General features: G+C 48.7%; 11 protein-coding genes across 11 annotated transcripts; 5 read left to right on the plus strand and 6 right to left on the minus strand.

Moving 5' to 3' along the window:
• Positions 1-1,269: 1,269 nt before the first annotated feature.
• Positions 1,270-3,194, minus strand: RhiXN_00677 (PTCB-BRCT domain protein; the record flags this gene model as incomplete). Its single annotated transcript, XM_043320496.1, has 5 exons — positions 1,270-1,464; positions 1,514-1,701; positions 1,753-1,924; positions 1,975-2,043; positions 2,103-3,194. The coding sequence occupies 5 exons, from the start codon at positions 3,192-3,194 to the stop codon at positions 1,270-1,272; spliced, it is 1,716 nt and encodes a 571-aa protein (XP_043179508.1).
• A 170-nt stretch (positions 3,195-3,364) lies between these two features.
• Positions 3,365-4,908, minus strand: RhiXN_00678 (BRCA1 carboxy-terminus (BRCT) domain protein; the record flags this gene model as incomplete). Its single annotated transcript, XM_043320497.1, has 8 exons — positions 3,365-3,409; positions 3,461-3,601; positions 3,654-4,020; positions 4,071-4,225; positions 4,287-4,400; positions 4,467-4,530; positions 4,587-4,630; positions 4,684-4,908. 8 exons carry the CDS (start codon positions 4,906-4,908, stop codon positions 3,365-3,367), a joined length of 1,155 nt encoding a protein of 384 aa, XP_043179509.1.
• A 524-nt stretch (positions 4,909-5,432) lies between these two features.
• Positions 5,433-6,706, plus strand: RhiXN_00679 (uncharacterized protein; the record flags this gene model as incomplete). The annotated part of the gene is made up of 5 exons (XM_043320498.1): positions 5,433-5,643; positions 5,703-5,893; positions 5,949-6,142; positions 6,197-6,525; positions 6,594-6,706. 5 exons carry the CDS (start codon positions 5,433-5,435, stop codon positions 6,704-6,706), a joined length of 1,038 nt encoding a protein of 345 aa, XP_043179510.1.
• Positions 6,707-6,968: 262 nt separating this feature from the next.
• Positions 6,969-8,281, minus strand: RhiXN_00680 (glutathione S-transferase; the record flags this gene model as incomplete). The annotated part of the gene is made up of 8 exons (XM_043320499.1): positions 6,969-7,291; positions 7,348-7,633; positions 7,682-7,741; positions 7,797-7,810; positions 7,874-7,950; positions 8,004-8,026; positions 8,081-8,113; positions 8,162-8,281. 8 exons carry the CDS (start codon positions 8,279-8,281, stop codon positions 6,969-6,971), a joined length of 936 nt encoding a protein of 311 aa, XP_043179511.1.
• A 520-nt stretch (positions 8,282-8,801) lies between these two features.
• RhiXN_00681 (WD repeat-containing protein) lies at positions 8,802-12,293 on the minus strand (the record flags this gene model as incomplete). The annotated part of the gene is made up of 17 exons (XM_043320500.1): positions 8,802-8,816; positions 8,867-8,927; positions 8,982-9,009; positions 9,063-9,477; positions 9,536-9,692; positions 9,751-9,832; positions 9,886-10,110; positions 10,340-10,447; positions 10,498-10,749; positions 10,801-10,926; positions 10,979-11,039; positions 11,138-11,163; positions 11,251-11,353; positions 11,414-11,500; positions 11,551-11,657; positions 11,710-11,782; positions 11,838-12,293. 17 exons carry the CDS (start codon positions 12,291-12,293, stop codon positions 8,802-8,804), a joined length of 2,382 nt encoding a protein of 793 aa, XP_043179512.1.
• A 473-nt stretch (positions 12,294-12,766) lies between these two features.
• RhiXN_00682 (uncharacterized protein) lies at positions 12,767-15,736 on the minus strand (the record flags this gene model as incomplete). Its single annotated transcript, XM_043320501.1, has 8 exons — positions 12,767-12,784; positions 12,835-13,606; positions 13,665-13,723; positions 13,777-13,939; positions 13,988-14,566; positions 14,618-14,956; positions 15,002-15,599; positions 15,700-15,736. 8 exons carry the CDS (start codon positions 15,734-15,736, stop codon positions 12,767-12,769), a joined length of 2,565 nt encoding a protein of 854 aa, XP_043179513.1.
• A 324-nt stretch (positions 15,737-16,060) lies between these two features.
• Positions 16,061-16,846, plus strand: RhiXN_00683 (uncharacterized protein; the record flags this gene model as incomplete). The annotated part of the gene is made up of 2 exons (XM_043320502.1): positions 16,061-16,136; positions 16,230-16,846. The coding sequence occupies 2 exons, from the start codon at positions 16,061-16,063 to the stop codon at positions 16,844-16,846; spliced, it is 693 nt and encodes a 230-aa protein (XP_043179514.1).
• Positions 16,847-18,358: 1,512 nt separating this feature from the next.
• Positions 18,359-19,008, plus strand: RhiXN_00684 (uncharacterized protein; the record flags this gene model as incomplete). Its single annotated transcript, XM_043320503.1, has 3 exons — positions 18,359-18,458; positions 18,513-18,803; positions 18,863-19,008. The coding sequence occupies 3 exons, from the start codon at positions 18,359-18,361 to the stop codon at positions 19,006-19,008; spliced, it is 537 nt and encodes a 178-aa protein (XP_043179515.1).
• A 199-nt stretch (positions 19,009-19,207) lies between these two features.
• On the plus strand, positions 19,208-20,196 carry RhiXN_00685 (uncharacterized protein; the record flags this gene model as incomplete). Its single annotated transcript, XM_043320504.1, has 5 exons — positions 19,208-19,230; positions 19,278-19,347; positions 19,424-19,589; positions 19,650-19,816; positions 20,041-20,196. The coding sequence occupies 5 exons, from the start codon at positions 19,208-19,210 to the stop codon at positions 20,194-20,196; spliced, it is 582 nt and encodes a 193-aa protein (XP_043179516.1).
• A 314-nt stretch (positions 20,197-20,510) lies between these two features.
• On the minus strand, positions 20,511-23,291 carry RhiXN_00686 (glycosyltransferase family 31 protein; the record flags this gene model as incomplete). The annotated part of the gene is made up of 8 exons (XM_043320505.1): positions 20,511-20,910; positions 20,993-21,210; positions 21,266-21,384; positions 21,433-22,197; positions 22,257-22,641; positions 22,691-22,982; positions 23,036-23,213; positions 23,267-23,291. 8 exons carry the CDS (start codon positions 23,289-23,291, stop codon positions 20,511-20,513), a joined length of 2,382 nt encoding a protein of 793 aa, XP_043179517.1.
• A 1,347-nt stretch (positions 23,292-24,638) lies between these two features.
• RhiXN_00687 (cation efflux family protein) lies at positions 24,639-26,568 on the plus strand (the record flags this gene model as incomplete). Its single annotated transcript, XM_043320506.1, has 8 exons — positions 24,639-24,717; positions 24,765-24,816; positions 24,863-24,902; positions 24,952-25,096; positions 25,158-25,238; positions 25,299-26,051; positions 26,107-26,487; positions 26,540-26,568. The coding sequence occupies 8 exons, from the start codon at positions 24,639-24,641 to the stop codon at positions 26,566-26,568; spliced, it is 1,560 nt and encodes a 519-aa protein (XP_043179518.1).
• Positions 26,569-27,705: the final 1,137 nt, after the last annotated feature.

Consider the following 27,705-nt stretch of genomic DNA (forward strand, 5'->3'; position numbering starts at 1 on the left):
TTGCTGGCGTCTAGTAGGCGCGCTTGATGTAGTCTAAGGTGGGGTTGATGGGCACGCTGCCTCTATTTCAGTTAGCCTGTTCCTGAACCATGCTAAGGCTACATACTTATCATCAACTTTAATTGACACGGTGGCATCGTAACTCCAGCTCAATATCTCGAGCCGCTCGCGGTACCATAGTGCCTTTATCCACAAGCCTAACATAGCAATCAGCAATATCGTCGCACATGCACGAGTTTGTCGGAGTGAATCTTTAGTGTTGTTTCCGAACCCCCTGCCCAAGACGAGGGTGGAACTCTGAGCCCAACTCCGCGCATATATAGTGCCGTCTCAAAAGAATTGTTAGGTCAGCCTCTCTACATACATGCATTTTCAGTGGATTAACATTATGGCAATAGGTCTCTTCGCTGGAGAGATAAACGTGGTTGCTCTTCCTATTCTGGCGCTTAGTTTTGGCAAAAGTAGGATAGTCCGCTCTTTAGTTAGAGAGCAAAGGCGGGGTACCACAAGGAACCGGCTTTACGCTTGTATCGGTGAGCATGACCAGTCCCAGAGTCTATAGCCACTTTCTGCGTCTGAATACCACGGGTCCAGGAAATGATTTTGAAGGGTTGTGTAAGTATATACCAGTGTAAGCCAGCTTCACTTGTGGTATGGGCATTTAACGCATACCACCAAGAAAGTCTTCAGCTTGGCGCGTGCATGTCGACCCCAAATGAACTTCGTGGCTGGTCAGCATCGGCGAGAACGCAGGGAGGTAGGGCATTTTTATACCAGGGTGAGTTCCCTTGCTTCAAGGTCTACCGGAGAAATCTCACATTGCAAGGATAGAGGAAGGTTGTACTGGTGGGTCTGTCGAGATCGATGTGAATGGCGTTAGTGGTATCGGGGGCGTTCTGGTACGATAGGTTCAAATTCAAACATGGGATTTGATTGTATCTTGACGAGAGATGGGTGTGCAGTATGATCCTGGTTCGTCTCCTCATAGTCTCAGACATAACACAGGGCATGAGGCACGATAAGGCATTGAATGCGTCGAGCCCAATCGTGGACATTGAGAAATATGCAGATGCGTGCAAATTTGATCGAGCTTGTGAAACAGCCTCATTAATAACCATGTACAAGTATTTAACCAAGCTCGCGATTTGCGGGAAGAGCAATAAAATATATGTACTGTTGGTCGGGTGAATAGAGACAGTAGAGATAGGTAAATATAGAAAGCAAGATATCCCGAGGTTAGACAAAGCCACTGCGCCTGTGAATGGAGTGCTAGTGAATCCGGTCGGCCGACCAGTCAAGCCTCTGACGCAATATGCCGTTGAGCACAAATTCTTTACTATATATAGGGACGTCCTCTTTGATCAGCGTTTGCCAGCTGGCCTTGGCATCCTGACTGGATATGACGTGGTTGTGCTTCATATCATTTCCTATCTTCTTCTTTGTCGGTTTCGGCTCCAGCTTTACCTGTCGGAATGTGAACATCAATTTTGTAGAAGTAAGACGTTCAACTTACCACACCGCCCGAGGATTCAATGACTCTTTGTATGCTCTTGAGTTCGGCCCCGACATTGTCAGTTACATAAAATGTGTGCCCTTCTAGCAATTTCCCTTTGTTTTCCTTGATCAACTTCAACGATTTGCTCAAACTCATCGAATATCTCTTCTCGTTGTCTGGATCAGACAGTTTGTATTCGGCCTCGTCTATGGCCACCATTAGCGGATCGCACAGTACAAATAAAATAGTAAACTCACCTTGCAATTTGCCTTCTTTGATTGAATCTTGTAGCCAACGCATAGTTACGATATATTTGCATACTGGGAATGCGCAAAGGAATTTTTCTGTACGACTGATCGAGTTGACTACAAGGTGAGTACACTGAGATGGGTCGTCCTCGGTGAAACTTGCTCCCAGCCGTTCCATTTGCTGTAAAGTCGTATGTTAATGCGATTATTAAATCAAGTGGCTAAACTCACCTTGATTTCGCTCTCGGTTGGTTTCGATTTGGAGCATACAATGCGGACAGGAGATTTCATTATTGGTTTCTGCGCTTGACGTCTTCACTTGCTTTGGGTTTGCTCTTACCCCCCGTGATAGATTTGACCTTTTCAGACTCTTTCTTCGCTTCATTCTGCCCTTGCGAAGACTTCGTGACCTGTGATTTCTTGGGTCTTCCGTCGTCGTCGCCCCCATGTTTCTTCTTCTTGGGGGGCGGGGCGTCGTCGTCGTGGTTGACTATACTCGTACGACGCTGTTTCTTTTCGGCTAGTTGTTGCATCTTACGCACGTCCCCTTTACTGGAGCTCATCTCGTTCTGGAACTTCTGGACGTCGGGCATGATCTCGTTTCGTAGCTTATTCTGGGCAGCTGTTGCAGCCGCACGTGGAGTACGACCTCCGGCTGACATGCTCGGAGGTGACGGCTTTCGACGAATCGAGCGCTCGGATGACGAGGATGAATCGCTGTGGTGGTCAGTTCTCTCATCATCTGATGAGGATTTGCGAGATTTGTGTTTGCCCTTATCGGGACTTAACAGTTTGATGACACTTCTCGGTTGCACCTCTGACAAGGGCTTTATGAAAGAAGAGGAAGAGGCTGCCGAAGTACTATCGGACAATTGCTTCCCTGTTGACTTGGATGGAGAGATTGGCGTGTCCTCGTCGTTCGCGGCTCGGGCCATTTTGGGGCGTTTTGCTGACTGGGAGGTACTAATATCGTTCTTCCGCTTCACAGAATTGGGTTTGGTGGACTTGGAGGGAGAGGTGTGCTGCGGTGTCTTGCCGTTAGAAGAAACGCCATTACGAGCTCGCTGACCTGCGTCAGAACTCCGTCGTGGAGATGCTGGTTTTGACGTAGGCATAGGTTTCGAAGGAGAGATTGGCCTGGAAGCATCGTCGACCATAGTGTTAGGAGCACGAGCAGAATGCGGATCCTGGGCTACTTCGGACTTCTTGTTTTGAGGGGCGGGGACTGGAGGTAGATTGCCATTGCCCACACCCTTAGTGTTGATGTCCTGCATCCAGTCGTGGCCTTGAGGGAAATTTAAGTATTTCTGGTCACTCGTTGGAAGTTTTTTCCACTCCCTGAAGCAATCCTCAAGCCAGAGGTGATTAACAATGGGAATCCGCCATTCCCGGGCCTTGGATATCTTGTTTTGTCTCGCTTGTTCAGGCGGAATTGTAGTGCTATTCAACATGGCAATGCTCAGTTGAGAAGACCTAGTCGAAAGAAGGAACGCTCACTGGGAAGCCACTACGCATGTATTTTTCAAAGTCATAGAAGGTGTAAATTTGCCTCCCAGGGCAGAAATCAACTATTAGTTTGATTAGTACGAACTCCTTGACCCAGTGAGTGCCCGCACCTTTTTTAGATATTCGCGAGCATCCCAATGTAGTTTGTGATAGTAATATCCTGATATTACGATTGTCGGTAAATCGTCGTGGCTAAATTGACACCACTCACCTGGTCTTCAAATCCGGGAACTGGATGTTCGGGATAGGGATAATGCAAAAGATGCTCTCTCGGTGCCGACCATAACCCTGTGTTGGTGACATAGAGGATCCAGGCGGGTGTGCCTATAATGAGATTGCTGAATGTAGCGGCCTAGACAGAGAAAATGAGTTTGGAGAGAAGAGTACCATTTCAATAGACCTACAAGATCGTATTCGTGGTTGCCTCGATAAGACGTAATAAATATGTCGGCGCCCTTTAATGTCTCCTCAGACACTCCGTCTCCTCCCAGGCTGAGTCCTGATATATAAGTGCCTCCAACTTGTTCAACCCGGCGCCGATAAACGTGATCTCGATTGGGATCGCTCTGCACCGCACGTGCAGAAAAAACAACACGTTTACCACCAAGCACTCGGTTGCTAAACGGGCTCTTGCTGTTAGATGGTTGAGTACTCGAGTTCGAATTAGGTTCGAGATCAGTACCGATGGCGGCGCGCAAAAGGCCACGCTGAGTCACTGCCTTGGAATCGTCTGTTGTATTCTCTGGGACGCCCTCCACAACCATATTCTCACTAATTTTCTGATTAACGACGGAACTAAAGCGTATGGTTGAAGCACCTACTTAAAGTCTGGGTTGAGTATGGGAGGATTGGGGAACAAGTAGTTCTTGGTGGAAAGGAGAGTTTCGCTCTTGAAGCAGTCAGAGAACCAATGTGTGACAACTACTTGAATCTGCAGGGGGTGGCCCTGGGTGTTTAGCGCCTTCGCGTACTTAGGCTAGCATTTCAAAGGAATTTAAGTTTGTCTCTTGGATGGCCCTGCGCGATGAGAAACTTACCCCACTTTCGCTCAAACAAAATAAATGAGTAACATCGTTGGTCAACGCTTCTTTCCATTGACCTCCAAAAGCGACAATTCCTGCCGCAATAGACTCGCTATCTTTCAGAGGGATCTAGATAGAAAGGAATGGGAATAAATCAATAACTAGGACACATGGTCAACAACCTCATTAACATACGTCCGATGAGGTAGCCACAACACCAGAAAATATCTTGTGGGGGTCGGCAGAGAAATATCGTGGACTAGATAGTATTCCATTAGACACTTCTCCCTGTATTTACATTGCAATCTAACGCACTCTTGTAATTTGTCCAGAATCACGCTACGTTCCACCCAAGTAGGCTTTTGCCATAGTTAATTAGCAGCTAATTCAAGGAGAATGGAATGGCACGTACTGTTACTATAATAGCCTCTTTCGCGTCATCGACTCCAATGAAGCAATCGGAAGAAGATATAACATGCGTAGCAGTGTTTGTATGCTCGACCTCAAGCCCGCCACGTTCGACTAAGAGCTCGCGCAGGTGGTCGATCATAGCAGTTGGCAAACCCTGAGCAATAAAGAAATGAACCCCAGAAAATAGCTGGGATAGTCCATCTGAATTTCGGTCGGCCGAAGGCATGGTATACTGGTGTTATCTTGTTACGGTCTTTAGAGAAATAGCATACGTTGTGATCAACTATGGTCGGCCGCTCCCAGCCAGTCAACTGCTAAAGCGGTACAAACAAAGCGCCACGCCAAAGTCACGTGGTAGCCCAACGGCACCAGTACCGCCACCATCACCTTGCCCTGAATGTCTGTACCTATCCCATATTCCAGTTTGAGACCTTGCTGCCAAGGTTGTCCAAACAACTTACTTCCATGGCTGTATTATGCCAGAAGTAGACATAAGGCCTGCATGTGACTTAGATGCTAACTAATCAACTATATACGGAATGTAGTTATCCATTCTGCAAGAGATGCGATGTATAAGTCACACGAGATTGATGCATCCCAAAGCTCCAAGGATGCGTGGAAACCATGTGTTTGTATATTGATTATACACGCATCTGATAGGCGTAACCCATATAATAATCAACATATAATCCCGTATACTGTGTACCCCGCAGCCAACCATACCCCAAGGTGCCGTGCTAGGATCAAGTTATGTCTTCTAGAGCGCGATTGACTCGCGTTACCACATCACCACCATTTGTATGCTACGTTCCGGTACCCAAATTGCCTCCTGACTCCGACACTGAGGAATGGCTGTCGCTCGAGCTAGACCATGTCATTGAGGACTCTCCGTTTCGTACACCCACCTCTGATGCGAATCCGGGCGGGAATACCTTGATGCATAGGGATTTGGAGGGAAATGGTCGGTTTGGTCTGATTATCCAAGCGCGAGCATGTGCCATGACATTCCCTACCTCTTAGATATTACTGAACGGGGCCATGTCGACCCCGAACCCCCGTACCCGAACCCTCCAGACTTGCGGGACCAACCCGACCACCCAAGAGACGCCACCCCTCTAAATGATAGGTTGCACGAAGCAAATTCGACGCGTACTGGCTCCCAAGAATATATTGACCGTATCAGTTTCAAAGACTGGAACGTTCGCGTACTGGTAAGGATGAATGATCGCGTTTGAAACTCGTCAATGAACACACCCAATCCTGTAGATAGGGAACAATTCATTTAAGTTGCACGAACATCAGTTAAGCAAGTTTTCGGCTCTGGAGAAACTCATTCGAGCAGCAAATGAGAACAGACACGAACCAGATCCCGGCCACAGCACTTGCACGAGACTGGAGCTCCCCTTAAACGACGAAAGCCCGACTGATTTTGAAAACATGGTCGAGATTTTGTACCTAAAGTAGGCCCTTGCCTCGCTTTATCCCAGATTATATTGACTAATCTCACACCATAGCGTGTGTGATGGTGTGACAGACGATGATCATAGCATTCCAGTCCTGAAGTCAACACTCCGATTGGCAACCAAATACGAATACGAACACATGCGCGGATACGCTATCCTATGCCTTGAAAAAAGAGATCTAACGCCGATTGAACGTATCGAGCTCGCTCGTGAATGTAATATCCCTTCATGGTCAAGGGAAGCGTTGAGTGAGCTATGCGCTCGAGATGAATTGATCACTCTCGCCGAGGCAAGCATTCTTGGATTAGATACATTTTTTGAGCTAGCACACCGTCGTGAAGCCTTCAAAATGGAGCATAAACCAAATCATCGCCCATCAAGTAAGCGTGGTTTACTTTAGGATCCATCTAAATTATTAATCATGTAACTAACTGTATTGGTCATATAGGCAATCGAAGTCGGGGACGCCAGAACGTTCGGACTAGCCGAACTCCATCCCCAAGTAGCCCAAGGAGGTCTCCCAGAATTAACCTAGGAAAGAATCGTGCACAACCGTATTAGAGAAACCATACTTCATTGGACTGATCCAATCGACTTGGTATTCTATCAACGATTTTCCACGAAGCCACTCATGACCTGACTTCAATGCCACCATGTACGACTTCTTCGTACTAATCTTCCATGATTCATGGTTCCTAAAACTATTCGATCTGTTATTTGTAAAGCCAGAAGTGTTTAAAATACACTCAATCATGTTCATTTAACACCGATACAATTACAGTCTATGGTGGTCGATAACGACGCACAATTATAAATTCAAGATCTAATGCAGACCCTCCGCATATACCTTCTTCCAGGAATCGCGGACCTTCCAAGCATCAAAGTAAGCAACAACCTTGGGGTCCAGCGTTAATCCTAGTGCTTCTCCCAAGGGAGAAATGTCATCAATCTTTGCACCGGAGACTCCTGCTGTGCGCGCAAGCCATGCGGCAACATGGAAGTCGGCTTCTCCAGGAGCCGAGCCATCAACAAAACCGCTTTCGGGAAGGAAGGCTGGGAGCTCGGAAGCGATAAAAGTCTTTACGTTGTCCCAGTGCTGGTTGGACTTGTCGAACCAACCAGAGGTGATATCAGTGGGAGCACCCTCTGTTATATATGGATCGATAAGTACTCAATCGTTCACGCATAAAGACATCACTGACCAGCGTAAACAGACGAAAGTAAGCCGTTAAATTCGAGCTTATCCTTGTACCATTTCTGGAGGTTCTCGGGTGACTTGGGAGCGAGCTCCTCAAGTTTGGCCTGACGCTGACGGATGAATTGTCCCGGAACGTCACCGCGCTTGGCATCGAGTTCTTCTTGGTTACGGGCGGATAGCAATGAGAAATTGGGGTCGATATTATCACGGTGAATGGCCACAATAACGTCTTGGTGGGATGACTTGGCACCCGGAGTAGGGGCATTCAAAACGATCCATTCGACCGATCCCTAATTGCAAGTTAAGTAAAGTTCCCAGATTCTCCTTACAGGACTCACGGTAGTGTCGGTATATATTTTATCAGTGGTGGCTAAGGTTGGGAGAGTGGCGTTGTTGTTCTAGGAAGGGCCCATGGTCACGGTTGTGCTGATTTGAGATACGACATGAACTCACGATTTTAATGAATTCTGAAAACCGATGCCCGTAAGTATAAAAAGGCCATGTATCAATAGTCACAGCGAGCAACTCACCAGGTGTAAAGTTTTCTCCTTCCACCAGATTAACTGCTTTCTCTTCGACAGCTCCAGGGGGGTATTTAAGCTCCAGCCTACAGGCTTGTGGTTAGAGACACTGAAATTAGTAGCCTTGGAAAAGACTTACAGAGCGAGGCTCGGAGCCGATGCCTGCGCATATGTCGGTAAGGACGATGATCAGTTGAGACACAAAACATCACTCACCCACACACTGGCAATAAATACATATAAAACAGGCTGCTCAAGAGGTAAGCCTGTGATTTTTTTTACTAAAATTAATTTTACCTTGGTTGTACTAGTTGCGGGTTTGGTTGTCTCAGTAGAAGCCGTGGTGACCTTCTCCTCAGACTTTTTCTTGTGGTGGAACAGACGGGTGATGAAGTTTCCCGGCTTACTGGATGACATGTTGGTTGGAGTTAATTAGAGAGCGTTATTCAAGCAGAAAGTTGTGGTTAATTAAGGAATAAATGTCAGTGGAGGAAGGGGGGCAAGTCGTGGGAGTAGCTAAGGCCAGGGTTGGTTCTTATTCACCAAAGAGCTGAATCAGTGGGTTGTTTTTAGAGGGGAGGGCCGCGGCCTCACTTTACCGGAGACCGCGGCGCTTAGTGATGGGGAAGCAATCGTACGGCTATAATCATCGACAGGGACCCACATGCGAAACTTGGAATACTGTTGTGCTGAGAGATCTCGACATGCCCCACAAAGCAGAAGCATCGCTTCATCGCTGCTGGTTGGCCGGATCACGATGTAGCGCCTAAACTCAAAGATAAGCACTGACGCGACAAAGAGGTGATATGCGCAATGCGGATGCGTTACAGATTCCCACGCATTTTTTGATGGGGAAGTACCTATGAGAGCTCGATGCAGATTGAAAGAAGTTATTTTCGCTTTAGATAAACAACTGAGATACATCATTAAGAGAATATCAGAAGAGGAACACCTAGATATCTGTTGGTGACACGTATCCACACTACGAATATAGAAACTCACTTGATCAACCAGCTTGCTGACAGTCCTTGGTGCGGGGTACCCAAGGTCATCGAGATGCTTCCTGTGGGTATGTGAAATGAGAATATTATAGTATAACAATACGGAAGGAACTTACTTCATCGCGTTCAACATTGGTGGAGGACCTAGCGCATCGCATCGTTAGATAGAAATAGAATGACGATCGGAAGACACTTACCACAGAGCAGAATCTTAATATTTGACTCAGTGGGGGGCATGTGCTTCTCGATCATATCCTTCGTGACGAATCCGATACCACCGTCCCAACCCTCAGGAGGGTTGTTCAAGACATAGTAGACAGAGAAACGCGAGGGATAACGAGCCGCTAGGTCATCCAACTCCGTCTTCAACAAGATGTCTTCCTTAGAAACGTTGGCATAGATGAGGCTAATTTTTGTTAAATCCAAGGGATTCTTCAACGCAGCCCTGATAATCTGGAGCATGGGTGTAATACCCGTTCCACCGGCAATCATACCGAGCTCGCGCGAAAGAGAAGGGTGATAGTTGAATTGGCCCTTGGGCCCTTTAATGCGAACCTTGTCCCCAATCTTCAAGAGCGAGAGGTAGCGCGAGATATTGCCTTTTTCGTAAGTCTAAAAATGGCTAATTGATACTCGATTTTGATTTTTTATATGCATTAATTGAACATACCTTCACCAGCAGGTCAAAGTGTCCTCGGTCATCATCACTGCTAGTGGGGGTATAGCTACGCATAATGTCCTTCCCGTTAATTTCGGCTTGAACGGAGATGTGTTGGCCGATTGGAAGGCCCAGTATGTCGTTCGGGTCAGGCAGCCCGAACCGATAGCTAGAAAAAATCAGTGTAGTTCAGCAAAATGCATGTATGACTGGCCATATGTGCATACATTGCAGTATTGGGCGATACCTCGATTTTTTCAATCAACGGGAACTCCTTCCATTCTTTTGGATCTAGTATAGGTGCTCGTTCTAGTAGAAACGGGCGCGTCAGCAATGGTAGGCTATGCCTAAAAATGCTTCACTTTTGGAGCCAAGGAAATACAGAGCTGCACAAGTAGCTGCGGCTCCCACACCCATGGCAAGTAGTTGAGTAGAGTCAATACCCATTGCGTTTGATATTGCGACCAGGGAGCGCGTAAACTGGGTTTTGGGGTCTTTGATGGTGTGTTCGTCACTTGAAGCAAAAGGTGGGAGTCCGAGAGCTCGAGAAAAGAGGATCAGCAAACTTATAGTACCAACGAAGGAGCCTACGAATAAGGCTTGAGGCGTGTTCGGCATGGTGGTTGGGGATTTTGTCTGGCCGCCCCACAACACAGCCAAACAACTGCATATGACCACCTGAATATCCCGGCGAAACTACCGAAATATCTCGGGCCCATCATCTCCGACATCCTCTATTAATTTACGTAGCATATACAGTTACACAGAATTATACAAAATGGAGACCAACGTAAATGGATTCTCGTAACTATGAACCTTGGTCCTCGTCCTCCACCTCGAAGGCGCAACAATATGAATTAGTATCTACGAGAAGAATACCACGACCATCTGGCGCCCATCGAACGTCTCGTATCACCATTTCCTCTGAAATCGTTTTTTCAGTAAATTCCACCTTGCCAGTGATTAAGACTCACGACCAGGCACTCCAATACATTCCGCACCCTCATCCTCTATTTCTCCCACGTTGTCATTCACCCATTCGTTATTCGAAGTCCACATGTACACTGCGGGACGAGAGCACGATATTGCAAGTGACTCGGCCCTCACAGGATTCCAGCTTGCACGGGTTATTGGAGTTGCGTGAAGCAAGACCGTTTTCAACGAGGGTTTAAACGGTTCATCAGGGGCGGGGAAGTTGTAGATATGCAATGCAGTGGAAGTGGATTCTGGAATGGAATTATTATCTGATACTTATTGGTTATACCCTTGTGGCTCACCATATCTGACAAAGAGCATGGTCCCTGTGAGATTCCATTCGACCTGCGCCGCGCCTGTTTTTGGAAGACCTTTGGCGCCATCTCGGCGTGTGATGGTAAGAGCTGTGATACCAACCCCTCTGTCGTCTACCCAAGATTATTAAAATACGAAAAAAAGGTTCCGGTAAAGGCGGCTTACATTCAGAAAAAGAGCCCTCCGGCCCTTTTGTTAGCCAGTTCGCCGGTTCCTTCCAAACTTTCTATGTAATATATGAGCGATTATTAGATTCGGATTACTCATTCACTCACAACACCCAGTGGAACCCTTGGATTAAGCTCAAAGGTTATAACTACTGACCAGCTCAAGCTGCTGAGGATATGAATCTATGGGTATATCAATACATCTCACTCGTCAAACTATTATGGCCACACTCGCCTTATCATCCCAGCCTCCAACGGCGAGAAACGCACCACTTGGATGCCAGGCAACGGATCGTATGCCAAGCCCAGGATCAGGATCGGGAGTAAATGTCCTCAAAACGGTGCCAGCCAAGTTTAGGATCGAAAGCTTGTACTGAGACAGAATTATAAATATATGACAATGTGACAATATGTGCTGTTGCTGCTGTCATACCTCGAGTGGCCCCTCCCAGACTGCCAGGTGCCTTCCATTTGGGGACAGTGCCATAGCGGCTAGTGATTGGGTAGGAGATTGAAAGTGCTAACATAATGCTTTGGTATGTGAGTATGTAAAAGGGGAAACAACCCTACCCGAGTGACTTTATACCCGTCCCTGGCATCATATACGCCAATGGTATCTCTTGACTTGTGTCTCTCGGCCAAAATAAAGTATCGACCATCCTTTCTGAAAGTGTAACCTATCGGATTCAGGCTTTTTTTGCAAGGAATGCATATCTATATCTTACTTACCGCGATCCATATGCTTGGGGAACTGAATATAAGTTGCCGTCCCATTTAGGAGTGACCATACTGTTACCCGCAGCTAATGTGACCTATGAGTACTCTCCTGGGGTTGCTGATACGCTCGAGTCACTCACTCCCCACTCCGAGAAACAGATAATACTTCGGCCATCTGGAGCCCATTCGGCACGCGCTAAGCCTTCTGCTCCAGCTTCGACACGCGCATTCCATTGTGGGTCTACCATGCTGTATACATTCACAACCCCACGTTTGGAACAACACGCAAGTACGTATTCAGAGTCGCAAGACCAGCCTATATGGGTAATCCATCCGTCAGGAGTGGCCTCTTCGTTTTGAGTTGTAGAGCTCGATCGCAATACTCGAGAAGTACGAGAACGGGCATTAGTTGGGGCCACAAGCGAGTTGGTCGAGGAGGGAGAAGTATCAACGTCCCATGTTCGTGCGATCTGGAATGTGCCACAGCGACGAACTACGAGCTGATCTCGAACAGCCGTCAAAAGATAGGTGGTACCAGGACTGAATTGTGCTAGTTGGCCGGTTTGTTTAAATACCTCTGTAAAGTCGAGTAACATTTCGCCCAAACGCTCACGATCTTCACGTGACTAATTATAATTCTGTCGTGCCTCACATGCGGCGCTTGGGCGCGTCTGTCTCATATACATAGTCCATAATCGGGTATCACGTACATACAGATACACTTCCGCTATTATTATGTTTGAGCTCTTAGTCTATGGAGGCATAGGGAGCAGCAAAACGACAGGAATGAGGAAGGGTACCCAAATCGATACAATCAGAGTATGCGTGCATGCATACCGTGGATGTACAACTATATCAAGGAAAGGCAAAATAAGCAAAAGAATGTAAGGTTCGTGTCCGGACGAGATCAGCAAGATATTGCACAGAGAAAGAAACGTAAAAAGTATATGCATGTATAGATGAAAAGGCGCTAATCAAAATCAAAGAGTGAAGCTGGCGAGACAACAGGTCAAGATGAATCGTGCAAGCTGTGCTAAAGAAACTGCGAAGAAGCGAAAACTATGTCCGTTTATGTGGCATTAGTGACCTAAAAATGTTGTTAGGATGGTTCCATGTTGTAATTTCAAGTACACTCACAGTCAATACCTTGCGAGTATAGTCCTCATCGTCTCGCAAGCTCCCTTCACTTCCTACGCCTCCACGTAAACGCATTCCTAATGTATCGCCATTGAATCCTCGGCCGTCATCACTGCCGACCAACGAGCCTTCTGGGACAGAGTACATCGAAACCGAATCACCAGACTCCCGTTTGTTTTGACCACTGGGTCCACCGGCGATGGCAGCCGCACCATGACCGAGTCCAGGTGCATACGTAGGCGCTTGCGAAGAACCGGATGTGGGTGACATGGCACGTCGAGGAGAAGTTGGCGATGTCCGGGGATCGGGCATACCTCCCGTGGCAGACGGAACCTGGTAATGCCTATAGTCATACTCATACCCATCGAGTCCTCCGCTTCCAATTCGAGTGTGCATCGTTGATTGAGGGTGACCGGACGAGGAAGCCGTTGGAACATTGTACGCGGCGTAGGGATCATACGGCTCGTAAGATGCCTTGCCCGCGCCAAGGTATTCCCCGTGCTGCCCAATCGCATGCGGAGTACCCGCGGCATACCCGAATGGATTTCGCTGAGACATGCTGTGGCTATTACTCGTTGGCTCGTCGTCGTCATCATCCTCAAATGGTACACGATTCTGAGGGCCAAGTGATGCAGCCATAACTGCGTCGCGTTCATTTTGCTTGTGTCGCCGCCGCCGATGGTACGCAAGAAGCAAGAAGGCAAGAATCGCAGCACCTGCAATACCTACAATTAAAAATACACCAGCCACGGCCCCTTTGTTTTGGAAAAATCTATAAACGGAGGTCAACAACCGGTACCAGATAAAACGAGTATACAGTGACAACATACGCCGTGCTTCTTTGACCCCCAGTATCAGGGTTTAGTGCTCCCGTGGGTTGTGCAACAATCTACCGCAGCGGCTTGTTAATACAAAACATGATTCAGGCACTGATCCACGTACTTGTGTAATCGTTGTCATAGCCCCATCCGACCGAGTTGAGAGCATCACAGAAGTGATCTCTGATGGGGCAAACGTAGAAACCTGACCATTCGATTCAGTAGTCGTAACGAAGAACGATGACTCTGCGGTGGTGTCTGGTCGTCGTGTCGAAGCAGGCAATTGACTGTTTAAGCATCAGTAGGATGCTCTCAGCACTAACATGAAAACTTACGTTGGGGTCTGGGGTCGGTCAGATGTAATGGTAACGACCCGTGTTGACGTAGGTTCAACCTGCGAGGTAACGGACTGAGAAGGTTGAGCGACACTCGACGGACTGGTCTGTGGCGGGACAGTAGTCACAGTGGGACCTTCTGAGACTGATTGACTTGGACTCTGAATGATTTGAGAAGGCGTGGCCGTGGCCGATGGAGTCTGAGACGGGGTAATTGGTGGTGTCTGTGATCCAGAAACCGATGGAGTCTCAGAAGGTGTCGGCGTTTGGCTCTGCGTCGGTGTAGGCGTTTGCGACTGAGAGAGAGTTTCACTTTCACTTTGTGAGGGCGTCTGACTCGGGGTTGGTGTCGGTGTCGGTGTGGGAGTCGGCGTTGGTGTCGGTGTTGGCGTCGGAGTCGGCGTCGGTGTGGGTGTGGGAGTTGGCGTCGGCGTCGGTGTAGGTGTAGGTGTTGGCGTAGGTGTGGGAGTAGGAGTAGGCGTAGGCGTCGGCGTCGGCGTCGGCGTTGGTGTGGAGTAGGTGTGGGAGTAGGTGTTGGAGTAGGCGTAGGCGTTGGTGTTGGCGTCTCGCTGGGGGTTGCTAGAAAGCGCATATATGTTAGTACAATTATGAAAATTCCAATACAGACACATACGCGTCACAGATGGCTGAGATTGCGATGGTGTGGGCGTAGGAGTGGGTGTAGGAGTGGGTGTAGGAGTGGGCGTAGGAGTGGGCGTAGGAGTGGGGGTGGGTGTGGGTGTAGGAGTGGGCTCATTCGATGTCTCACTTTGCGAAGTAACCGGAGGATTAGATGAAGTTACAGGTGGTTCGGAGGTAGTGACAGGCGGATTGGACGTGGTTTCGGGCGGTTCGGACGTAGTTGGATTTTCAGTAGTTGTAGGTTGTGCATCCAAAGTTGGTGTCACAGTAGGGCCGACAGATACAGATATAGAAACAACAGATGATGCAGGTGGGTTAGAGCTGAAACTATAAATGGGGGGGGGGGATAGAAAAAATGGCGATGGGACTCACGTTGGCGAAGGCTCAGCGACGCTAGTGCCTGCAGACGTGGTAATGGGCGGGTTTGTTTCAGTGGACGTAGGAGTAGCCAATGTGGGCGTGGCGGTGTTTTGAGTGGTAGGGGGCGGCGTAGATTCAGGTATTGATGTCGGTTCATTAGATGTAGTTGGTTCAGTAGTAGGCGATCCCGGAGCCGAAGTAGTTTCAGGCGGCGCAGACGTAGTTTCCGGAGGTGCAGATGTCGTTGGTTCGGGGACGGCCGATGTAGTTTCGGGAGGAACGGACGTAGTTTCAGGCGGAACGGACGTAGTTGGAGGTGCAGTAGTTTCGGGACGTTCAGATGTGGTTTGAGGGGGCGCCGAGGTTGTTTCGGGGCGTTGGGACGTCGTTTCAGGCGGTCGAGAGGTTGTTTCGGGAGGTTGAGTGGTCGTTTCCGGTTGGGTGGTCGTAGGCGCCGGCGTAGTTTCGTCAGGTGTAGTCGTAGGTTCCCGCGTAGTTGTCGGTTCGGGAGCAGCAGTGGTCGTAGGCGCACGCGTAGTTTCGGGGGCGGCGGTCGTTTCGTTATCCCGAGTCGTAGTCGGCGGTTCGGAAGTCACAGCGGGTGCCGATCCTATAGAACGAGGTCAAAACCCAACCGCAGCAATGACAAAGAGTCATTGGGGTTAGTATTTCAAGATAGGATAAAACCGGAAATAAAGAGAAATACGCACGTGTTGGGGTTGGAGTATCGTTCGGAGCAGACGACATCGTGACAGAGGGTGGTTCAGACGCGTGGGTTGACCGGGGCGTAGTTAAGGTCGGGGCAGATGACGTCAAGGTCGCGTCGGCAAACGATGAAGTAGGTAAGTTTGAAGAGGGCGCATCAGATGAAGTCGAATTTCCCGATTTCGGGTTTGAATCATCGGTCGTAACGGGTAAATTCAATGGGAGGCGAGTCGAGACAATCGAAGGATCCAACGATATTTGGGGTAGAGAGACAGTTGATTGAATAGATTCAGTGTTCGGCGATATGCGCACCGTGGACACAGTCGGGGACGGGACGGTGCCGAAGATGTGATAATCGTGGTCGAGATGCCGCCGGATGCCGTAATCCGAGTCGGTACCAAGGAACCGTCGATGGACGTAGATCGTGTTGGTGAATCAGAGGGTATGTGGGTAGATGATAAGAAGGAATAAATAGGATTAAAAGACGTAAGCGTAGGCGATTGAATTGGTACAAATGTTGGTTCCGGAATTAAAGTCGATCGTGACGACGAAGATATATCGAGGGTCGAAATGGGGAATGAGAACGAAAAAGAAAAGGCATTAGTCGAAGTCGTAGTCGTAGGACGCGGAGAAGAGGGCGAGGTGGGAGTCGGTTCGTTCGTCGTCAAGGACGGGCGCGTATCGACCAACAAGGATCGGATGTTGTTTGTTCATTGCGATCAGAGGGTGTCGAGGCAGAGACAGACATCGCGAGCAACAAGAGTTGGAACGGAAAATGTGCAGAAAATAATTAGCGAACTGTCCAAGCTAAACGCGGGAGAACCACTCTGGTCAACAGAGCTAAGGGGAAAGGAAAAGGAAAGTGGGGAAATGAAGGAAAAGAATAGACTAACCGCTGGGTTCTTGCCGTTTTTCGAGCAGAGAATGAAAGTCGTTCATAGTGGCAACGTCCCGACGCTGCGTGGCTCTCAAAGCAGGCAAGTAACAGAACAATTGCTGCCAGTCCACAGATCGTGGCCAAATTCAAGCACCCACGCACCGTCCCTTGCCTCGGCGATCCTTTCTCTCTATGCGATCGCTGACAGCTTTGCAAATTCCCTCCTGCGTGCTGTCGGCCTATTGCGAAAAGCAGCGAGCAGCCAGTCAGAATGAAATCCACCAATTATGCGCTATTATGAAAGAACGGAGTAGAAGGGGGACATCCACCGTTGAACCAACAACAAACGAGCGAGTTGAGCCTCGGCGGCAACCACCGTTGCACGTCCCCCAAACACACAAAGCCAGATCTGAAACAGTAGCCACTCACCTCGTCGACGCCAAAAAAGTTCAATCCAAAGAGAGTGGGACTTGACTTGGGGGACTAGGGCAAAGTCAAAGTCGGAAGCAAGCCCGGCTACCTGGGGGGTCGGCAAGGGACCCAGAGCTGTGTGAATGTTTGTCCACAGTACAGCAACTCCACACTCATCGCCCCCTCCTTCTCGGAAGTCCAAAACGAGACTCCTCCAGACACCAATTGCCCGGGGCGTGGGCACTGACCCTGCTTTACAGATTCAACCCGGGCGGATCGCGCGCGGTAGCTTCGAGATGATTAGCCCGCCCAATAATTTGCGTTGGTTCGCAGAGTTTTCTGGCGCTTCCAGAGTATAACATTGTCTTCATCTGGGTCACTGATTAGTTATTGAGATATTGTTCTGGAAGTACAACGAGCATATAGCGCAAACCTTGGCGAGGCGCTTCTCAACGTTCTTGGTGTCATTTGCAGTAACAATATTAAAAAAAGTCTGAAAAATCACTTATTGTTGGTCCTATTGGACGCTGCTCCAAATGCCAAGATTGCACCATCTCAACTACATTGGACAAGCAATCGGGAGCATTTTCTTAGGGTTAGCACTGCATACAACCGGCGCTCATTAGCCAGGCACAACTCCAAGCTTGGTGAGGGCCAATCAACTCAGTTTTGCTGCGCTTCAGCGATCGTTCCTTGGGTTCTGGGTCACTGGAAGACCTATCACCTCTCCTTGACCTAAAAAGTGTGAATTCTATGCGCATTCCCAAATTTGAAGCGCCAATGTTGTAACTCCTACTTTAGTAACCCCCTACACTATAAATTACGCGCCGATCCTTAACTCCATAGGGGGTTCTAGTCCAGTTCTAGCCTACACAGCGCGTGTCAGGAAGCGAGTGACATGTGGTATGGCGTCATGATTGGGCTCAATTGGGGAGGACAACTTGATATATGCGTTCACATCGCGAAGGAAAATTCGACCGAGCCAACTTCCCGAGCAGATAGGGGTAGTACCTATATTTTCCTTACCATACAAGAACCCGATTTGCATGATATTCTGACCTAGCGTGGCTTCTACACAAGGTGGAACAAAACCAACCTCTTTTGGTTCGCTTGTTCCCTATGTTTTTGGGTTCTTTTATTCATGCGGCCCGGGGCTGAGCGTGGTACTATTCAGTACCAGCTGTCGCCACCATGTATCACTCGAATGTGCTTATCTTATCGACGGTCGGCCTTCGCGTACGATAGCTACTTCTCTGACCTAGCAAGCCCCAATGATGCAAGTGGTGTAGCCTGACGTCAGGTTACTGATAGGGTGTGCATATAACCTGACCGAACAACCGAGTGAACCAACTACCTACTCATTTACACAACTTACCATGGCCATCAACGACCTTACCATCAACCCAACCCAGGTCAGTTCATTCAGCCACTCAGCCACATCCTCCATTGACACTGTCGCTCGTTTGCAGGGAACTGGTAAGTTTACCAAAGTTGCCTTTAGTCCAAGCTCAGTAACTCACCTTTGTTCAGACGTCTATGAAGGGGTAGCAAACCCTACTTCCTCTCAACCTCAACCGACCCAAAACGGACAACTTTGTACGTACCAATCTTCCCCGATTCCGCATACACACACGAGCCAATTTTGCGAACAGGTCACGGACCCGACGAGCGACGAAGCCGGCGCCGGAGCAGGTCCTACATTCCAAGGCGGCCGAGATGCTAAACGGGCGCTCAACGCCGGGGCAGGAGTGGTTGAGGCCCGTCCAGGAATCCTTGAAGGGACCAACATTCCTCCTTTGAGCAATGACGAGCCCGAGTTTGGTGAGTCATTCACGGAGCGCTGGTATTACGACCGATAGATTGATCGCGCATCATGATAGGCGCCCCATCGAACAAGAGTTCGACGGCCCCGGCTGGAACTGCGTCCACGATATCGGGAGGAGCCAAGATCGCGCTCGGCACCGTAACAGGTAACCAGGAAACTCTTGATCAAGGAAGACAAGAATACTATGGTGAAAAGCATTGAGAAAATAATATCATGTGATGAAATCAATAGTGCTGTCGCTTTGCATCCTGTGCATGTGTATTATTAGTTTCCGTTCTTGATGAGTCGAATCTGGCGCCCATTACGTTATGGCGAGACTCGCTGAGCGTGACCATTAGCGCGCTTATGCTTAAATATCTGGATCTTTCCATCGCCCAACCCTCGCCCGATCTCACCTACCATGGCTGAACCAAGGCAAGTCAGGTACAAGCAGGCAAAAGATATATTTAATGGGCTAAGACAAAACACAGACACGAATTCTATGAGACGGACGACAGGCTAACGCTTTCCGTGTTTGTCCGCAATGCGAACCCAGACCAGGTCAGCGTAAAGTTCCAACGATAGCGTAAGTCATAAGACACTATGTCTATCCCAACTCACTGTGTGCGCTCTCAAGGTCGACTTCTCCTACGGAGACCAACATTTGTACCTTAGTCCTCTGCGAGCAGGCATCGACCCTGCACAATCGGGCTACCGTGTAGGCAAAGTCAAGGTTGAAATATGGCTCGCGAAGCTTGTGCATGGTCGATGGGGGACATTAGTTAGTTCCGGTTCTGCACCAGGTACGTCGCTTGGCTAGGGTGGCGCTAGTAGTATAAAGGCTCATCTCCCAAACTCGAAAGGTCTGCCTCTACAATCTTCTGCTGCACCGTCGTCGACTCAGCCCAATACGTCGAATAAAAAGAACTGGGACTCGATTGTGGCAGGAATCCCCCTTGACGGCGACAAGACTCTCCAGGATGACCCAAATGCTGGAGGTGATGCTGCACTCAACACGTTCTTCCAGCAGGTAAGTCTATAAATCTGGACGGAGCATCCTACCCGGGTGGCCATTATTTTTACCTAAACCTACACACGCACACGCCCGAGCGCATTGCGATCAATAACTGGAGGAAAGCCCACGCTTACACAGTATCCTCAAATACATGTGCTTGTATGCCCGAACGGACACCCTGGGCTACCCTGTCATTTGGACCCTTCTTATCCGCTGACATATACTAATTAATCTGGTAGATTTACGGAAACGCAGATGAAGATACGAAGCGTGCTATGCTCAAGTCATACACTGAATCCGGAGGGACCTCACTTAGCACAAATTGGGATGAGGTTCGCAAGGGCAAGGTCGAGGTCAAGCCTCCTTCCGGCAGCGAGTACAAGCCATGGGGTTGAACCATCGATTTATAGTCATTCATGCATTCTTCTGCTGTCCCATGTAAAACAATTTATGCAACCCAATTAAAACAAACACTTTTTCATGCTGACATAGCTATAAACAATGGATTGCGAGATAAAGACAAGTGAAAGGGGAAAGTGTTCAGGGCAACAGAAAAACAGTAACAAAGAAATGACAGGGTTTTCACGACAATTAAGAGGAAACTTTTCCACTGCAACAGAACACAAATACGAGCATCCAACCAATAAAAGTTAAGAAGAAAAAAGACCCAGCAATAACATTCGGTTGCCTTCACTAAATCTGTAGCTCATCATAAGGCGGGTCCATCCTCGGTCCCATCGTCATCACCCAACAACGCCAGTGCCGCTTCCAAGAACCACTCGTTGCGCTTGATGTAGTGCACAACGACCGTCCCGCCCACGCTCTGCCCGGCGTATCTTGACTTGCGGCTCTCGCGTGATGCGTAGGCATTGACAACGTCGGACCACTGAGGATCTTTCAGGGCCGCGAGAAGAGACTCCTGATCGGATTGGGATTGGGAATTGGGACTTGTGGATGGGAACGAGGTAGGTTGCACAGACGAGGAAGGCAACAATGGAGGAGGCATCGTGCCTAGCCGACTGAGTGCACTACCTTCTACAAGGGCCTCGACTTCCATAGGAATAGAAAAATTTGTAAAACCGCCAGGAATGGAATAGCGCGTGCCAAACCTATGACGATGCCGGCCGAAAGTTTAATTAAGGTATGTATATCTTTGAATAATGCACTTGCCTGGAAACGGTGCTATGCGACATGACTGGGTCGTCAACAAGGTAAGAAGTAGGCAGGTGGATAATCTCTGCAGGGGTCAAGCCGTGTGTTGTTTGGTACCTGACGCGCGCTGCTTCAGAGGGAAACAGGAATCCATGGGAATAGACGGTTCCAGCTTTAGGATGGTCGTACACCCAACACCGCTCGCTTCGCCACCGAACGTTGGCGGCTTGAGGGTGTGCCTTCATCCATGCGGCCACCTACGTAACAACGTTGGTTTGATGATGGAAAACATTGAGAGCAACCCTGACTGACCTGTTTGTCTTCTGCGCCGTTGGTCATACTCTTCAGTGCGGGATACGTAGCGACGTATTCAACCAAGGACGAAGACAGTGCATACAACTCGCCAGCCATGAATCGAGATTTGACAAGATCTAGAAAGGGTTAGCTTGCACCCTCCCAAATGAAAATTTCCGACTCACATCCCCAGTAAATCAATGGCCCTTCGATATGATCCTTTCCTTTCCCATCACTCCAGTCCCTCTTATCGAAAACTATACCCTCAGGGAACTCCCGCTTCCCAATATCAGGCATGGAACTGGGCTCAGCCTCTGTCGACGAGGTTTCTGCGGTCGTCTCGGGTGCGCTCTCGCTTCGACTCGTGTGGATGGGATCAGTGGTAGTAGTAGAAGAGTCATCGCGTTTGGAGTCATCCTTCCCAGGCCCAGTGTCAGCAGCCCGCTTTGCCTCATACAACTCCCACCTGAGGCGTGCCTCGAGCTCTGCAAGCATGACGAATGAATCATCATCTGCCTTGATCACAAAGTCAGGTCTGATCCATTCATTGGATGCAGTGCGAGAACTGTGGCCGTGGTCGTGCGCCTCGCGCGGGAACAAATTGGGAGTGGAGGTCAAATGGCGGGGGAATTTGGACGAAAAGGCCGAGGCCGAACGTCGGGCCGTATCCGATTCTGGTTGGAGCACGGGTGCGGGGTCGTGTGGAGCTGGTTTAGCGGGGGCCGGTCCACGCCTGACGTGTGACTCATTCTCGGTTGCATAGAGACGGTACCACGGAGGTATGAGCCCCGAGCTATGGAGTGGAACCGTGTAGTTGTCGTGCTCTGGCACAGAAGGAAGTAACACCGGAGGGGGAACAAGCGCGTTTGAATGAGCCCATGTGAAAAAGGCATGGGTTTTGCCATTGTTCATGTTTTCTTTAATCGGGAGAATGACCAAATCATTATAGGCTAAAACACAAGACAGATGTGATTAAGACGTCTGAAAAAAAACCAAATTTAGAACTCACCTTGTTGTTCGAGGCGGATACGACGCTCCCAGTCTTTGCGGGGTTGGCCGAGTATGAACCTGACCACAGTGCGGGAAGTATTGTTGAGGCCGTACTCGGGCGAGGCACCACCGCGACTACGGGGATGAGAAGCCCATGTTGAGCGAATGAGCTGCCGTCGCTCGAAGGCTGAATCCATGCTCATGACACCAACAAAAACGCCCGTAGGTGGGAGCTGGTCTAGCGTGGGGACGTGCAGGGATGAACCAGATGGCTTAGGGGGGAATGCGGGTGCGAGAGAGCAGTAGGAGCGCCATGGGAGCTGGTACTTGTCTGGGTTGAGAATATGCATGAGCAGCAGGGTCAATGCGAGCGCGAACAGAGCAAATAATAGCAAGGCCAATAGCTAGGCAATGTCAGCAAACTCATATGATTACCAGATGCTTGGCACTTACGATAGAGGATATTTGAGTCGGAAAGAGGGATGACGGACAACTACCATCAAGCATCTTTTCCAGCCATGTACGCCGTATAGCGGGTCTCGTTTCCTCCTGGACCGGGTTGGGCGGGAAGACCACCAGCCCGGGCGAGTGCGGCGAGGGAGCAAGGGGCCGTCGTCTTCGGTGTCGTCTTCGGTGCTCGCGTACACCGAGCCAAAGCCAGAGCCGAACGTCGGAGTTGTCGGCCGACTTGGTGCCGGTGTTGCCGAGCGAGACGGCAGTGGTGTTATCGACAGTGACGATGATGCTGGGGACCTCGGCGGAGGAAATAAATATCCAGGCGTCGAATCGAAGGCATACGCCCGTCGGTTAGGAACCTCGTATTCGCTAGTGCTGGAGTCATAGGCATCTGGCGGTGGAGATGACGGCCGAGACGAAGGTCGGGAGGGTGGTAGGATCGTAAAAGGCAGTCCCCTCATCGTCGTTACGTTCTCACCAAGCAGTGTCCAGGTTGAACTGGAATCCGCAGTGTCTCTGACTAAGCGATAAGCTACATTAGCGCTCAGAAAGAAAATATCCCACGTGATCCACGGTAACCAATCTGCGCTATTACCATAGTGGTACAGTACTCGGTAGAGTAATAGCGAGCAGCGTAATTTTACAACTTGAGGAGTAGCATACAATTGACAATTATTGAACAAGGTTGCGATGAGTATATAATGGGCTTGGGCTGGGGCCTCCTAATTACAGTCGAGTATACAATTGAATGCCAAGCAGTGTATACGCGCATCAAAAACCAGGGAAACTTGAAATTAGGAATACCCCAGAAGAATGCAACCTCAGATATCATATCTTCTCAAATTCACCATTAATTTCAGACTACCTTGGGTTAGGCCACAGCACCGTACCTGATAAAAACACCTAGCTACCACGCTCTTTACTATACAGAGTATGCTCGCTGAACTATGCACTGTTCTCGTCTTGGATCGCAGGTGCTCGACTATCAACTATAAGTCTGCATAACAGCTTAATACATATTAGGAAACATCGCCTCCATGGATTCGGAGATTGATGTCAGAAACTTTGAGGTAGTTTCCTTGCCGCCGGAAAATTTGTTACCTTTTTGACGCTGGTCCTGCCCAGTTCTCAATATTTCTTGTATCAACGAAGTTGTCACGAATGATTATTTTATTCGAACTTATTATTATGTTCCCGGATGCGATCTGCAACATATATGCGTGTATGTTTACGGCATTACGGTCATATCGGGGTACACTTTATCTACGAGTCCGACTTCTAGCTATCTTCATAGTTCCCAAAAGCATAAAGAACATCTGGGGTAGGTATCTTGCGTGCAGTGGTCTTGGTGCCCAATTTCGACCAAGTACCAGATTGGCTTCAGAATTTTTACGCATAGTGTTCATAATCATGCCAGTGCCCTCCATGAATGCGCATATGATGACTGTCCAGTATTACTCTTCTAGTTGGTAATCGTCCGTAAGATATCAATTACATTCGTGTAAAATAAACCAGAGTGCTAGTGCAGCTCATGAGTTTGTATCAATACGAATAACGGGTATACCAGTAATCTCAAAGTGATTTTCGGGCGTAAATGTAAGGGCACTCTATAGCGACAAGAATTGAATATTACTTATCAAGCTCGCTCAAGATACCTTCATTCGTCAGTAGCTCAGAATTATTATACCAATTGGCCAAAGGTATGGAGAGGTGAGGAATATCCGTGTAATTAAGGTTCTACCCAACGTCACAATTACGGTGCGATATTGTGTCTAATTATAGATCCATGCTACACAGTGATGTGTAGAGTGTCAGCCGGTGCAATCCACTGGTGCCTTATTCGACATGCGCACGGCGTCCAACTTAACCGGGATCCGTAGCTCTGACTAAGCGATAAGATAAGATGCATTGTTTAGTTCATCACCATCTTCTTCCACTCACCACCATGGGCCTCTCCCGTGCTGCCCGCATTAAGACGCTGCTAGTGATAGACACCGCCTTCTTCTTTGTTGAGTTGATAGTCGGTGAGTGCCTTGACCTTTAATATATTATTTAGCTAATACGGTCCCAGGCTATGCCGTTGGATCTCTCGCACTGGTCGCGGACAGTTTCCACATGCTCAAGTGCGTTATTGGATACGCACGTATGATTATGTTGACACTTTTCCAGTGATGTTCTCTCCCTCGTTGTCGCACTCTATGCCATCAAGGTAAGTCTACCAACTGAACGTGGCAGACACCCCCTAACGATGGGCCCAGCTGTCATCGAGTGGCGCATCCGCCAAGTATTCGTACGGCTGGCATCGTGCAGAGATCTTGGCTGCCCTAATCAACGGTGTCTTTCTTCTCGCACTCTGTTTCTCAATTTTCATGGAAGCTATCGAGAGATTTTTCTCCACGCCAGGTGCGCCAGGATGATTGGCTCTATTTTTACTTCCCCAATCCTTCCTAATATCCTGCTCCAGAAATATCAAATCCCAAGCTCGTAGTCGTCGTGGGTTCACTAGGGCTAGCCTCGAATATTCTGGGCTTATTCTTATTCCATGGTGAGTCACGAGATCCACATACTCCCACCACCTAACCTATTTTATGAAATACAACAACAGAACATGGTCACGATCACTCGGAAGAAAAGGACCACACCTCAAAAACTGACACACCAACTGCCAAGCCCATACCAAACAGCGCCACCGAGTCTACACCTTTGCTCATCTCTTCAACCAGCGCCAGTTCCTCGTCGCAGGCATCCACACTCCGCCCTCGTGCAGATTCCAATACATCACTAATTGGTCACCCAGCGCACACACGTGCTGCATTGGTTGCTGCCGGTCAAGAAGCCAAACGTTCTCAGGCCCGTCCAGTTAGGCAGAGGGCGAAGGCCGATGAGGATAGTATTATTCGGAGTGCACCAGTGGCAGGTCCATTTGCTGCTAGTCGGGGAATCCACGTGCAGATGGGTTATGATGCATCTGAAGACCGTATGGATGTAGTAGTAGACCCTTCCACAGTGCTATCTGACGACGAGTGCGAGGATCCCATGGGCGATACTGAGGGCCCACACGCACATGGACACCCCATCACTCCTTATGCCCACGAGCATGATCATGACGAACACGACCACGAGCACAACGATGATCATAGCCATTCCCACGGGCATGGACATGGGCACGGCCACAGCCATGGTTCGATGAACATGCGTGCACTCGTACTCCATGTTCTAGGCGACGCGCTTGGTAATGTTGGAGTCATCGCAACTGGCCTAATTATCTGGCTTTCAGATTGGAAGTTCAAATATTACTGCGATCCAATCATCTCGTTAGTCATCACCGTCATCATCTTCTCTAGCGCTTTGCCTCTTGGTACGTCATTCAGCCAAAGCTTCTCAGATTCTAATTCTGATATGCATACGTGCAGTCAAATCCACCTCTTCTATTCTTCTTCAAGCCGTCCCACCGTCGCTTTCTCTCCCACACCTACGCCGTGCGCTAAACAAGACAAAAGGTGTTCTAGCCGTACACGAACTGCACGTATGGCAACTTTCGGAAGCCAAGTCGGTTGCGAGCGTTCACGTCCGGGTTGCCCACCCGACGGAATTTATGGCCATCGCTGCTCGAGTTCGTGGGGTGTTGCACGCATTTGGTGTTCATTCTAGTACGATTCAACCCGAGTACGCAGAAGTGGCCGTAAGCGCGCATGCTAGTGAGGAAGAACTAAGAGGGTGTGTTGGTGATAGCTGTTTGGCTCCGTGTGGTGCTCCTGGGCAGAAGGGATGTGCACCTGAAGATGGGTGCTGCCGTGAGTCTATCCGTTGCTCCTTGGTAGACTGCGCTGACCAAATTATCAATAGCTCCCACGCCAGACCAACGCACACAGTAGGCCCCGAATACCTGACCGGATAGACCGATTTATCTCTTTTGTATTCCCATCTTTCGTAAATATATGGGTTGCCTATTATCATGTATAGAAGTCTATAATAACTACACAACAGCGCCGAGCTCACCGATATTGGGTCTTTCAAACACGTGACAGAAAAAGCCATTCTTTCTGAGACTTTGGGAACATGAAACCGGGTCAAGGCGGCTAATGTATCCTCCTTATGGCCACTCATTAACTGAGTTTTCAATACGTAATATTCTCGTCGCAAGCCCTTTTATGGACTTGAAAGTGCAGGGAGGCAAGAGTAACATGAAGTTGACGGCGTTTGAAGCCACGGTGCAGGCCTAGCACCTTACATTCCTGCCCAAATAGATCGATTATTGGCGAACTCGAGTGAGAACTGTGTGTCACCGCTCATCTGAAGAGGTGTCCGTCTATCTCCATGGTAGTTTCCACTTCCACTGACTAGGCGATCAGGAAAGACAGATGTGGTTCTGGTGCGAACGTTTGAGGTTTGTTATCCCTGTATAATGAAACCCTCTATTCTTCTTTATTTGAGATCTTACCAAAGCGAAAGTACCGAAAGGTCTACTTAAAGAGGATACATTGCTTTGAATGTGCTATCCGAATCTTTCATGATCACTGAGCCTTTGACCTCAAGGATTCTATCAATTACCGTTCTTAACAGGTAAATTGATCGGTTTATTGAATTTTATGACCAAACCTCCGTCCGTATCTTTTGGAGTCCATTGCATTGCAACTAACCCGTGAAACGAGCAAGTATGCTAGCCCAAATTTAAACGATGATTTTTAGTATATGCACCAGCATACTTCGGAAATATGATTCTCATTGTATTTGGATACAATAGGCCCAGCATACATGTGGAATTTGGTTGAACCAGATCGACTAGAAAAGAGAATAAAGTATTCATCTTGGCTTTCAGTTCGTGATTCATGGTGGCATTAATTTCGATCCCACATCTCAAACAGTATAGCACGGGCACTGGATGCTGAGTCGATAGAGCGCATAGGCAAGCCCATCTATATGGGTTTCTTCGGGCCAAATGGAAGGACCAGTCAGTTTTTACGGTCCAAAACAGGCAGTTTGAATTGAAGATTTAGGCTTACATATTACTG

The sequence above is a fragment of the Rhizoctonia solani genome, chromosome 4 (genome assembly GCF_016906535.1).
Source record: "Rhizoctonia solani chromosome 4, complete sequence".
Classification (NCBI taxonomy): Eukaryota; Fungi; Basidiomycota; class Agaricomycetes; order Cantharellales; family Ceratobasidiaceae; genus Rhizoctonia; species Rhizoctonia solani.